The sequence below is a fragment of the Salvelinus fontinalis genome, unplaced genomic scaffold (genome assembly GCF_029448725.1).
Source record: "Salvelinus fontinalis isolate EN_2023a unplaced genomic scaffold, ASM2944872v1 scaffold_0701, whole genome shotgun sequence".
Lineage (NCBI taxonomy): Eukaryota > Metazoa > Chordata > Actinopteri > Salmoniformes > Salmonidae > Salvelinus > Salvelinus fontinalis.
This window is the reverse complement of record NW_026600910.1, coordinates 85,348-98,478: the sequence shown is the minus strand read 5'-3', so window position 1 is coordinate 98,478 and position 13,131 is coordinate 85,348. Positions and strand designations below refer to the sequence as shown.

General features: G+C 42.9%; 2 protein-coding genes across 6 annotated transcripts; both read left to right on the top strand.

Moving 5' to 3' along the window:
- Positions 1–318: 318 nt before the first annotated feature.
- Positions 319–3,015, top strand: LOC129847094 (osteocalcin 2b). Its single transcript, XM_055914890.1, has 4 exons — positions 319–467; positions 621–821; positions 1,394–1,526; positions 2,200–3,015. The coding sequence occupies exons 1-4, from the start codon at positions 407–409 to the stop codon at positions 2,300–2,302; spliced, it is 498 nt and encodes a 165-aa protein (XP_055770865.1). The 5' UTR covers positions 319–406; the 3' UTR covers positions 2,303–3,015.
- A 1,535-nt stretch (positions 3,016–4,550) lies between these two features.
- On the top strand, positions 4,551–13,106 carry LOC129847090 (target of Myb1 membrane trafficking protein-like). Of its 5 annotated transcripts, none has more exons than XM_055914882.1 (15): positions 4,551–4,706; positions 6,271–6,355; positions 6,536–6,614; positions 6,838–6,987; positions 7,484–7,618; positions 7,902–8,057; positions 8,410–8,526; positions 8,790–8,923; positions 9,419–9,461; positions 9,637–9,769; positions 10,065–10,155; positions 10,469–10,544; positions 10,968–11,045; positions 11,145–11,184; positions 11,304–13,106. In XM_055914882.1, exons 1-15 carry the CDS (start codon positions 4,655–4,657, stop codon positions 11,444–11,446), a joined length of 1,512 nt encoding a protein of 503 aa, XP_055770857.1. In that variant the 5' UTR covers positions 4,551–4,654; the 3' UTR covers positions 11,447–13,106. The 5 variants fall into 5 exon arrangements, with proteins under 5 accessions (XP_055770857.1, XP_055770856.1, XP_055770859.1 ...); XM_055914881.1 differs by having other exon boundaries at positions 9,634–9,769; XM_055914884.1 differs by having other exon boundaries at positions 4,553–4,706; positions 10,083–10,155.
- Positions 13,107–13,131: the final 25 nt, after the last annotated feature.

Sequence of the window (13,131 nt, the reverse complement as noted above, 5' to 3'; positions counted from 1 at the left end):
GGAAGAGGAATTACATTTTTAAAAACCTTCTTACACATCCCTACTTGTTTCATTTCATTGGTTCCACCATATGGGTTGTGTGTACATGTATGTATGCCACATCGAGTGTGTATGTTTGTGTGGGTGTGTTTTCGCCAGTTCCTGTGCCTGTCGGGTGTGTGGGTTGTTATGTGATGAGTGTCCAGGAAAGTGGAAGTGGTACAAGTTGACATTCGATTCCCTAACCAATCACATTGTCTGACCATTGTGTGTATCTGATTGGGAGGGGGATGGCTACAGTATATATTAACCATGGAGGGATATACAGTGAAGAAGGCATTGAAAGAAGGAGAGAAAGAACCAAAGTTCTACATCTACCACTCACTGGTAGTTCAAGAAAGCAGCAAGACAAAAACCCATAAACAACATGAAGTCTCTGACTCTCCTGACCATTTGTGCCGTTCTGTCGGTCTCCCTGTCCATGAACGGTAAGTTGGGAAAGCATATTGTGTTGTTTCATCATAACTTCTGATTGTGACAATGTATTCTGAACGAGAGAACTAACGTAACACGTTTTAAAATAAGACATAAACGCTCATACATGGCAATAACGAGCCAATGTGATTTTCTCTGTTCAACAGATCTGGCTCCTGATGTGGTTCTCGATCCTGCTCCTGACCCTGCCGCTGAACCAGCACCAGCCGCAGACTCCTCCGCATCTTCATCAGCTTCCTCCTCTTCTTCGGCCTCCGACTCATCAGCCTCTGCCTCAGACTCCTCGGACTCGGACTCTTCCTCATCCTCTTCAGAGTCTTCTTCTTCAGAGTCAGCTAGTGCTGAAGGTCTGGCATCTCTCTAACTAACTCTAAATGGTGTTATTGCTCAGCAGTGTGCTGATGTAAAGTTAACAGATGCATTGATGTCTGAAACGTTGTTCCCTCTGCTGCTATTGGACCAGGTCTCTCTTGGAAAAGAGATATTATCTCAATGAGAAAAAACCTGTATAAATAAAGGTAAAATAAATGTAAAAAATAAAATTGATACTAGCAGATTGTGTATGCAGTGTATGCAGATCTGCAAGGAAACGGAAGAGGGTAGCCTTCTTTGTGTTTGTATATGCAATGTTATCAGTTTAAGGAAATGTGTAAGAGTATGTGTACAGGTTTGTATTGACATTTACAAAAAAATGGGAAGTAAAACTGTTCATAAATATAGGCTACCGTAGCTGCTCTAATAAAGCAAAACCACATTTGTACTGTGTAAGGGTTGAAGTGTGTGTGTGTGTGTGTGTGTGTGTGTGTGTGTGTGTGTGTGTGTGTGTGTGTGTGTGTGTGTGTGTGTGTGTGTGTGTGTGTGTGTGTGTGTGTGTGTGTGTGTGTGTGTGTGTGTGTGTGTGTGTGTGTGTGTATTCCAGTTACGGCAGAGGACCCAGCTGCAGCTACAGAGCCAGACGTGATTATGAAGAGAGACCTGGCCTCAGTGCTGCTGAGGAGGAAGAGGGCGGCTGGACCTGCAGCTGCTGCCTTCACCCTCACCCAGGTGGAGAGGTAGGCTCCAATACACTTTTAGAACTAGAAATTCTAGAACACACACACTTCTAGAACACATCACAGAACTACTCTACCATTGCTCTATAGCAAATGTACAAGCTAATAGACTATTCTACATTAAGACAACATTCTCTATAGCAAATAGACAAATGCCCTACCACTACTGTACACTACTTCAATACCACAGCACTTTTACTCAAGCTTTTTGCTACCATCACTCAACACTACACTACACACTCTACTATGGCTATCTGCCAGCAAACAGCTGTCACAAACATGTCAAATGTGACCTACTATAATTAGGGGTGTTCGCTTTTCCTGAATGCCTCATTCAGTCATTTAACAGTCAAGGGTGTTACCTCACATGATTTGGTGTTAGAATGTGTGACGTTGCAATGATGCTTGGGAAAAAGTGTGTGGAATGTTAATTGCATCGTCACCGCCATGAAGCCAAATAATCTGTTTACATTTCACCCTACACATGTTTACATTTAGGCAACACTCTTCCTGTACTTCATACAAGGCAAATGACTGGAGCAAAATATACAGAATATCACTGCTGTCTTGTAAAAAAATCACATGAAACAAATTGATAAAGTACATTTATCCTACAGTTATGTGTAATTGATGAGAAGTCAATTAACCCCAACTTTCTCTCTCTCTCGTCCAGTCTGAGTGAGGTGTGCGAGCTCAACCTGGCCTGTGAGCACATGGCGGAGACAGCAGGCATCGTTGCAGCATACACCGCATACTATGGACCACCTCCCTTCTAAACAGACTCTTTACTACGCAGACTGGAGAGAGAGAAAATACTCTCTTCCATTTCACCATCATGAAGCTACATTCTTGAGAAGGGATCAACCACTCCCAACAGTGTCCTTATAAGGGCATAGAAAACAAACACAAACAGGTTTCGTCCACGTTTTAGGGAGCAGACCGAGTTATGGGACTTTGCGAGACCAGCCACAAGTGAAATTGGGAGCTACAGTACTCGTAGTGCTGGCTGTAACTATATGTTTTGGGTAATATAATAAAAGGCATGTCTGATCCAAGCTTTTGTAATATTGAGGAGAAGCTATAAGTATGTAGGAACTGAGTCCTGTGGTTAGAAGGGCCTGCTAATGTAAATTGCTCAACACAATATCACGAAGAATGGTGCTAAAACCGCAAATGTATTGTATCATAAATGTATTCATCTTTATATGTTTTGTAGTATTAGGTAGGCTAAAGCGCACATTATCATTTATCTGCAATGTATTATAACCATAAATATGAAATTATTGTTTCCTGTTGGTAGTGTAACTATTGCTGATAGTCAATACTGTCATAGATTTGTATTGATTGATTTAGTGATGATAACAATCGTATAAGGAGGGGTTTAGAAAGAGTGAGGACATCACAGTTTATATGCAAACTCAAACCTTGTTGATGCCTCTTTGACTACTGTCTTGCACATAAGTGCTGAATAAAGTGGAGAACATTTTAATATTTCGTGTTTGGGTGTTTTCTTATAGCAAATTGAGTACAGTATTGGGACCTAGACCATGTAGGCTTCTATACCAGTCTGTCTCAATTGCCCTCTTCTGTATTTGTTTGAATAAGTATTTGTTTTATGCCTAAAGACAAGATATGAACACATGAGGGTATAGCTCACTGACTGGCATCACTACTTCTACAGACTGTCCACCACAGGAGGTTGGTGGCACCTTGATTGGGGAGGACGGGCTCATGGTAATGAACGGAGAAGAATGAATGGAATGGTATCAAATACATTCCATTTGCTCTGTTCCAGCCATTATTATGAACTGTCCTCCCTTCAACAGCTGAGTGTCCATGTAACAGTATAACTTTAAACCGTCCCCTCGCCCCGACCCGGGCGCGAACCAGGGACCCTCTGCACACATCGACAACAGTCACCCACGAAGCAGCGTTACCCATCGCTCCACAAAAGCCACGGCCCTTGCAAAGCAAGGGGCAACACTACTTAAGTCTCAGAGCAAGTGACGTAACTGATTGAAATGCTACTAGCGCGTACCCGCTAACTAGCTAGCCATTTCACATCCGTTACATCCACATGGGAAAAACTATTTCATGGCACTTCGATACTGAAGTTACTTTTTAGTAGAGGGCTAGGAAAACTTAACAGGTTAGGAGAATATGCATAACAGGTTAGAAGACCAAGGTTAAAGGTTGGGAAAAGGGTTAGGGTTAGCAAAAATGCTCTCAACCTGCTACGAAAATCACTTTGTATCGAAGTGCCGTGAAAAGAGTGTGTATTCTGTCCTGTCCACACATCCACTTTATAATACAGTATAGTATGTAATCCTTCTTATAACCATAGCCTGGCCTGTTGGTATTCACGTGACCACGCGTCCACAGATCAACCTACGATCTGTGTGAAGCTAGCCACAATAGGAGAATTTGCTGTTTGCCTTTAAAATAAATGTCCCCATTGAAAGTGATTCAAAACAATGCAAATCGTTGATTCATGCTATATTTGGACTAGATCGTGCTAAACAAGGTCGGAATGTTGTTATATGCTTTTTTTTTTAAATACAATAATTTGTTAATTTCACACCAAAAGTTAAAATCAGTTGAAATCGCACTGTGGATGTATTAGACTTTAGAATTGCATTGGTGGCATACGTATATGCACTGTACAGCCTTACATATGGATATTGGGACTATGAAATGGGGTATCAGCCTGCTCAGTGACACTCACAGAACACAACTTTGTAGAATTTACACAAATATTCACATCTTTGCTCTTATTGCAGGACTTGACTGATGGAAATCCCCTTTCCAGTCAGTCTATTGTGCATTTTGGACATTCATATTGCACTGTACAGCGTAACCTATGGACTGTGCACCCATGAAATGGGGTATAAGCCAACTCACTGACACTCACAGAAGACAAATGTGTAGCCTTTACACAAATATTAGTGTTTGTATCCGTTTACATCACTTTCCATGGGAAACCTTTATTTTGAAGGCCACTAAAATCCACTATTGTAGCTAAACCTTATTGTGTCTAGTGTCATACAGTTCTACTTACGAACAGGGAAATAACGGGGAATTGGGAGTGAAAAAAAGTACCGTTCTGTAATTACGACTTTGTGGAAAATATGGAGTTTCTCATAGGAAGCCCCTTTTCTTCTCCTGTTGGACAAAGAATTGGTAAGTCGGGAGAAATATTCCAGAAAGTTGTTCAATGCGGAGTCATCAAGCTAATTATGCGTCGCTCGATCTGCAACGTTGAATGACATCGCAACTAAACTTTAGAGACTTGAAAATTGTATCTATCCAGCTTGCTATTTATTTCTGTTCAAACGTTTAATACATTTTGTGAAAGTTAGAGGGCTGTTTTGTTATAGAGGTTCAGACAGAAAAATAGGAATTGCAGTTACTTTTACTTGCTAAGTACTATATACGAACGTTAATGTGGCTTTATGGTCGATATCTGCCTTGAAATATGTGTTCTCAAACCAATAAAATTCTAGAAGCAGTCTAAAGTACCCTTATCGCTCATGTGATTCGTAATCTGTGGTGACATGACAGCAATATTGACGAATCACTGATGGCAATGGGTGGGTTTAGTGGCATAGAAGTTGTTGCTTAGTTCCTTATTCAAAACCTTGACTCACAAACCGTTTAAACTAGGCTCCATTTCAAGACAGAAATTATTATCAGCCTAACCAATGAACATTTCACAATTTATGCCCAAAGAATTTAAATCCTAGATATCTGGTTTCTTAACTGACATATCATTATTGCAGTCAAAGTTGGTCAACTTCCACATCATGTCTTGAAGGGCATTAATGGCATACATAAACAGATTATGTCATTGATATCAACAAACTGTCTATATCAAATGCAGATCATGTTTTTATGTCACAGGTCTTTTGATGGAGATGAGCTATGGAAAGTTATGTCTACTGTCTCGTCTAGTGAACGTGTTGACATCCTTGCTGACCTTACGTTCCTGACATCACACACACACAAACTCCTCTTACTTCATCCACTTTGCCCTCTCTCTCTCACATGGCATATATGCTTAGACTTCCCCGGAGGGAATGCGAACAAAAGCAGCTGACAGTCACATGAAATCGGGGGAGAGAGAGAGAGTGGCTTGCTTTGGCAATGTTAACATGTGTTTCCCATGCCAATAAAGCCCCTTGAATTGAATTGAGTGGGGGAAGGTGTGAGTGAGAGGGAAATGCGGGAGATTAGCAGAGAATTATAAGGACCAACTCAAGGGGCCACAGAGTGGAGTGCAACGAGGATGAAATGGGAACAAACATTCCTCAATAAATGCCGTTTAGCTGAGTTTAGATAATTTGCTGGATTGTAAATACTTTAAACTGAATCATTATTCAATTAAAATCAACCAGCAATTGTTTATAACAATTACATGTAGGCCAACGCCTGCTGAATAGATTTTACAGTAGGCCTATGTTTACGGTCGCTCATAGGCTAGGTGCTATGCTATGTGTTATCTTGATATCGAGCTGCATTGATATGTATTGATAAGTATCGATAATGCTGGTGTATAAAATGTGACTTTGTAGTCTGCCTATCTGCACAATCATCCATGTTGTGTGTCTATCTGCATACAGTAGGCATGATTAATCATCCATGTTCTTTGTTGTCTCAGACAGTCATAATAAGAGTATAATATCATATTGTTTGTCGTCTCAGACAGTCATAATAAGGGGATAATATCTCCTGTTGATGTTGACAGAACGAGCCACCAGCGCCGCGCTGCATTCAGAGGACTGGGCCCTTAACATGGAGATATGCGACATCATCAACGAGACCGATGAAGGGTAACTATGGATGGAGTCACAGAGGCCATTTTGTTTTCTATGGTGTTTTTATTGATGACTGATTTGTACTGCGTCATTTTCGATGTCAAACCGTTAGCACCACTGATAATATGATATCAATAAATACAGTCTTTCTGGGATTTGATGCTGGAAGTGCGTATGTGTGGTTTTCCTCCCTAGACCCAAAGATGCAGTCAAAGCCATAAAGAAGAGGATTGTTGGTAATAGGAGCTTCAGGGAGATCATGTTGGCTTTGACAGTGAGTATTATTTCAGGTCTTTCTATTCCATTTCCTGAGGATTGGAGTTCTCTTGATGGGGAATGTTGAATCATCTGGGTCTCTCACTGGGGATTGAAGAAAACGGCAACTGAGTGACTTCAGGCAGTGACTGAACTAAATGGGGTTATATACAGTACAGGCTGCTCAGTGTGTTCCTTGCAGTGTGTGTATTTTCAGTCATTCCTCCTGTATCTATCTTTAGGTTCTGGAGGCATGTGTAAAGAACTGTGGCCACCGGTTCCATGTTCTAGTGGCGTCCCAGGACTTTGTGGAGGGGGTTCTGGTCCGAGCCATCCTGCCCAAGAACAACCCTCCCACCACCCTGCACGACCGGGTGCTGAGCCTCATACAGGTGGGTTGCATCTCACAGGTAGAGTCTGAAATGGCATCCTTTCCCTACGTATATAGTGCACCACGTTTGGGCTCTGGTGAATAGGGGGCCATTTCTGACGATCCACTTGGATCATATACAGGCACTGTACAACTCCGCTGTTTATTGACTGTTGATTTAGCTTGAACATTATCCCACTATTGCAAGACTGTAGAGTCCCTTGTTATAGACTATGATGGTGTTAATGCAGGGATTTAATTATCACGTCAATCGTCTATGGCCATTCATACATAATGTAAAGTCATTGATCAATTAGAGATGATGGAGAAATTGGTTGGAATGACAACATTCATTACAAACTCAGAGCTTTGTGGTAGGCAAATGCACGTTTTCTCTGTTCATTCATAAAGTATCTTCTTTTGCTCCTCCCCTCTCAAACTCTATTCCTCTCTGTCTCTCTGTCTCTGTCTGTCTTTCTATCTATCTCTGTCTCTCTGTTTCTCTCTGTCTGTCTCAGGCGTGGGCCGATGCATTCCGTAGCTCTCCCTCTCTGGGAGGTGTGGTCTGTGTGTACGAGGATCTGAGGAGGCGGGGCCTGGAGTTCCCTATGACCGACCTGGACGCCCTCTCCCCCATCCACACCCCCCTCAGGGTAAGGCTCATAGAGATCCTATAATTTACTGGTGATTTTGTTATGTAATTCTGTGGTGAACTTTGACCTTCCATGTCTGTTATCTCTGGATAGATCCCTATTTATCTTACACACACACCGCCTTCCCACAAAGCATACTCTTTACTATGTTGAGGTTCCGATAGCTCAGTTGGTTGGAGCATGATGTTTGCATTTCTGCATGAGCCACATGTCTGCTGTTTTGGATCAGATCATGTGCTAACTGGCGCTATTATTACGTGGCTCTCTTTCTGTTGTTTCCTAGAGCATTCCAGAGAACGACTCCTCTGTTACAGTGCCAGCTCCACCACCTCAGAGTCAGACTCCCCGTGGCCCTGCTGCCTCGTCCCCTACCCAGGCTGCACTGACTGCCGTGCCCCCACAACTCAGCAATGGACCCATCTCCATCTCTCCTGAACAGGTACTGAATAGATCATAAACGCATTACCCTTTTGATATTGTGGTAAAGCTCATGTACACACAGTGTGAGTAGATACTAGCTACAGTTAAACATTGGTTAACTGTGTTTTTAAAGTGTTGGTTCTGTTTAAGACCACTTTTAACTTATCTCTTCAAGTTGTTGGGAAAAGTGCCTAGGGGAAACTTCTGTACGTACCATCGTGGTTAAAGTGGTAAGGCCTGCCCATCCATGACGACGATGACTCCATAGCCTCTATGATTCTTTGCCTCCTCTCCTCATGTCTTTCCCCAAAGCCTCATTTGAGAAAGCATTGACAAAGAGCCTAAGGATGCTACTGTTGATGAACTTTCAGGCCCAGAAGCTGAGAGTTGACCTGGCTCTGGTCAGGGGGAACCTGACTGTGATGACTGAGATGTTGAACCAGTTGACGCCTGGACAGAACCAGCAGGAGGACTCTGAGCTACTGCAGGTCTGTCTGCATGTCTTTCTTCCTCTCCTGCCTCTCTACTCTCTCTCTTTCTCTCGCTCCGTTTCTTCTTGCGGTCTCTTTCCCTGGTTATTGCCTTCATGTATTCAAATGCGCCTCTGTCATATATTCCAATTCAGTGTTATCAGGGAGTGAATCCTGGATGTTCTCTGACATCCCCCATCTGCCGCACTCTCTTTTTCTCTCTCTCTCTTCTTCTCCCTCTAACCCCCCTCCTGCCCAACCCCCTCTGTTTGTGTGAGCAGCAGTTGTACCAGGTGTGTAGGGAGATGCAGAGCCGTGTGGTGGAGCTGATCCCCAGGCTGGTGGACGAGGGTCTCATAGAGGAGCTGCTGGTCGTCAACGATGACTTAAACAATACCTTCATCCGCTACGACAGGTAAGGTGGGAACACACACACACACACACACACACCAGACTTGGGTTACTTATGATATGTGTATTTGAGTATTTTGAAATAATGTGTCTCGAATCAACTACTTCTATTGGAAGTATTGAAAGTATTTTCAAATACTTATTTCGAATACTATTTTCAAATACCTGTGTTAAATGCATAGGATTGTATTTGAGTCAGAGAACTACTGTATATGAGTATTTTCAAATGCATGCCAATACTTTCTAAGTGTATTTCCAAATGCTGTACATTCCAATATTCAACTACTTGTCTTTTCAAATATCCAGGTACTTACTTCCAAATATCTTTGAAAAAAATAATTGAAATACCTTAAATAGTATTTGAACCTAGGTCTGACACACACACATACTCGGCTACTTGCAGTCAGAAAGACATTGAAAATGAGACGCATGTATTACACAGTACAGAGTGTCCATGTTCTGAAGTCTGTACTTTCTCTTCTTCTCCCATGTTGTTTAGGTTTGACAGACTCAATAAGGCCCAGAGAACAGCTACAGAGCAGGTACAGTCATCTTTCACCTTTGTTTTTGTGTTCTACATCTAGGCACAATGTTCAGATATAAATATATTGAGGTCTACAGTAAGCAGTCATTTCAGCTCTCTTTAATTGCAACCTTCAATACGCTGCACCATCCTGAACACGACCCAATGTATCCTCTCCCTCTGCCCTATAGCAGACTCCTGCCAGGGCCAACCTCATTGACCTCAGCCCTGTGCCCCAGTCCCTCAGCCAACCAGCAACCACCTCTGTGGCCGCCAGCCAACCCGCATTCAGCGCTCCCTCCAATCAGAGGCAGGCTGCCAACCACAGTGAGTAGCATCTGTTTTGCAATAAAACTCAAGGCCTGTCAGACTCCATTTCTTAATCTCTCGTTAACATTACCAAAGTATGAAATAACATTGACAAAAAGCATATACACAAAAAACCAAAGCCTGTATTCAAAAAGTCTCAAGAGTAGGAGTGCTGATCTTGGATCAGATCCTCCCTGTCCATATAATGGTATTCATTATGATCTAAAAGGCAAAACAGACCCTAGATCAGCACTCCTACTCTGAGGTCGTGGTCATTGAAGAAGAGAAGGTGATGTTGGTTTCTGTCTCACAGCCTGTCTCTGTGTGTCAGGTGCACCAGAGGAGGACGAGTTTGACATGTTTGCCCAGACCAGGGGCAGCTCTCTGGCCGATCAGAGGAAGAGGTGAGACACCTTCACTGTGGTGCTGTAGGGTGTTCTATCAGTATACAAATATCAAAACACACTGAAGAAATGTACACCAAAGATGACTGTTATACATATTATGATATGTAGTCCACAGGAGGTTGGTAGGCACCTTAATTGGAGAGAACGGGCTTGTGGTAATGACTGGAGCGGAATCAGTGGAACGGTAACAAATGCATCAAACGCGTGGTTTCCATTTGTTTGATGCCATTCCATTTACTGCGTTCCGGCCATTATTATAAGCCGTCCTCCCCTCAGCAGCCTCCACTGATGTAGTCTTGTGTGTCCCCAGTATGCGGTACGAGGACCCAGGAGCAGTGGAAGGACTGGCTGGAGCCCTGGACACCAGGTTACAGGTCACTGGAGCGGTAATGTTTCTCATTCATTATCTACGGTCAACATAGCATATCCTACGGAAAGCACCGGGTAGGACATATATATTTTGGTCTAAAAATACTGACTTAAATGCCTTCAATTTACTGTTGATTTACGTTCTGAATCATACTGTTACTTCCAGCAATAAGGGTGTAACTTTCCGGAAGGGACTGTTTCGATGCAGACAACAGCAATGAGCCAATGTCCAACACACAGTCCCAGTTAAATAACAGTTACGGAGCTACTCTATTAGCGACGATGCAGAAATGGGTTTGAATGAAAACATGCATTCACACACTGAGGACTAGACCCCACTAGAAACATCTGCCTTGTGCCGTTCTACTAAGACTCAAACATCCCTCTGTTTCCTTTCTACCCTTCTTCTTCTTTGTTCTGTTTCTCTCCCTCCCCCTCAGATTCCTTCGTCTAAGCCTAGCCCTAAGAACTCCACCCTGGAAGACGTTGACAGATGGCTGTCTGCGGACACAGAAACGGTAAGACGGTAACCTTTTAATGTGGTGTGTTTTCTCGACGTTTCAACAAACATGAATGGGTTGCCATGAGTTGCTACGTGTACTTGTTTCATGTTACAGCAACCAGAGGCTGGGGACAGGGAAGGTCTGACCAGTGAGGGTAAGTCTTTTTTTCCTTCCCTTTTTAACCATCGTTATTGCCAAGATCCTATTTCAGCCTGTGCCAGTAGAAATCCGTGTTGCAAAATACCCACACCATTAACTCTCTCTCTCCCTCAGAGTTTGACAAGTTTCTGGAGGAAAGGGCGAAGGTGGCCGACCACATTCCCTCAACACGCAGCCTGCCCCCCGTCTCGTCCAGGCCCCCGCCACAATCCGCCCGGCCACAGGAGAGCTCCCATGACCAGCTTTTCTCACTCTGAGAGAACGGCGCACGCACAGCAGAGGTGGACTCCCAGGTCGACACATAGTCTTAGCCAACACATAGGATGAACACGCACAGTGCCTCGCTACCTTTTTAATCATAGTGTTTCTACTTTGAAATTAAGATGTTTTTCAGTCTTCGCTTTGGGCTGTTGCTGTCGTTAAAGTCTATGGCATGATGACAATCGGTTATGCTGAGGTGGCACTTTACTTTACCTTATCAATGTATATATATATCACCTGAGTATGCATACTTGGTTACACACACACTGCGTGGTGGTCTTTTTTTATTTTTATTATTGAATCTTTATTTAACTAGGCAAATCAGTTAAGAACAAATTCTTATTTTCAATGACGGCCTACACCGGCCAAACCCAGACTCCCAATCACAGCCGGTTGTGATACAGTCTGGATTCGAACCAGGGTGTCTAGTGATGCCTCTAGCGCTGAGATGCAGTGCCTTAGACCGCTGCACCACTCCGGAGGCCCCACTCGGGTATCACATCATTCAAAAGCCTATACACTGAGGGTGCAAAATATCAAGAACACTTTCCTAATATTGACCCCCCCCCTCAGAACAGCGCCAATTTGTCTGGGCATGGACTCTACAAGGTGTCGAAAGCGTTCCTCAGGGATGCTGGCCCATGTTGACTCCAATAATTCCCACAGTTGTGTCAAGTTGGGTGGTGGACCATTGATGCACACAGGAAACTGTTGAGCATGAAAAACCCAACAGTGTTGCAGTTCTTGACACACTCAAACCGGTGCACCTGGCACCTACTACCATACCCCATTCAAAGGCACTTCAATGTTTTGTCTTGCCCATTCACCCTCTGAATGGCACACATACACAATCCATGTCTCAGTTGTCTCAAGGCTTAAAAACCCTTCTTTAACCTGTCTCCTCCCCTTCATCTACACTGATTTAACAAGTGACCTCAATAAGGGATCATAGCATTCACCTGGATTCACCTGGTCAGTCTGTCATGGAAAGAGCAGGTGTTCTTAATGTTTTGTACACTTAGCACAGACTTAGCATACACTGTAGATTTCCTGAATACTGAGACCAGTTGAATCAATGCAGAAAGCAATATCAACCTTTTTAATGGAGATTCACAGTTAATTCTAATTTTGAAGTTTGATAGTTCATATACTGCACTATGTGAACTGTATATATATATATATATATATATATATATATATATATATATATATATATATATATATATATATATGAAGCCTAGTATTATGAATGAAAATAAATTGATATTTGAAAACAATAGTACAGTATTATTATTTATTATAGTGAAACCTCAGTCTTGATACGGTATGTTGTTGTGGCTTTGACCATGAAGAGGGGATTCCAGTAACCGTAAATGAAAGTGGCTCTTGTCCTGACAAACATATTTTGTCTGGGCTGCCAGTTTGTTATGTTTCAGTCTCTCAGACTCAGGGTGAGCCACACGCTGCAGATGCTAGTTGTGTTTGACGTATCAGGAACCTGTGTGATTATGACCTCGCATGCCACTCCCCTGGCCACAGCGTTCCCCACCTGTTCCTACTAGCCTACTGTAGCTACATACATGGGATGGTATGAGGAATGATCAACTGTTTCCACTACTGTAAGGCTATTGTAATAAAATGAAGGTCAACAACTCACACCTTTCCTTCACGCTTCTCACCA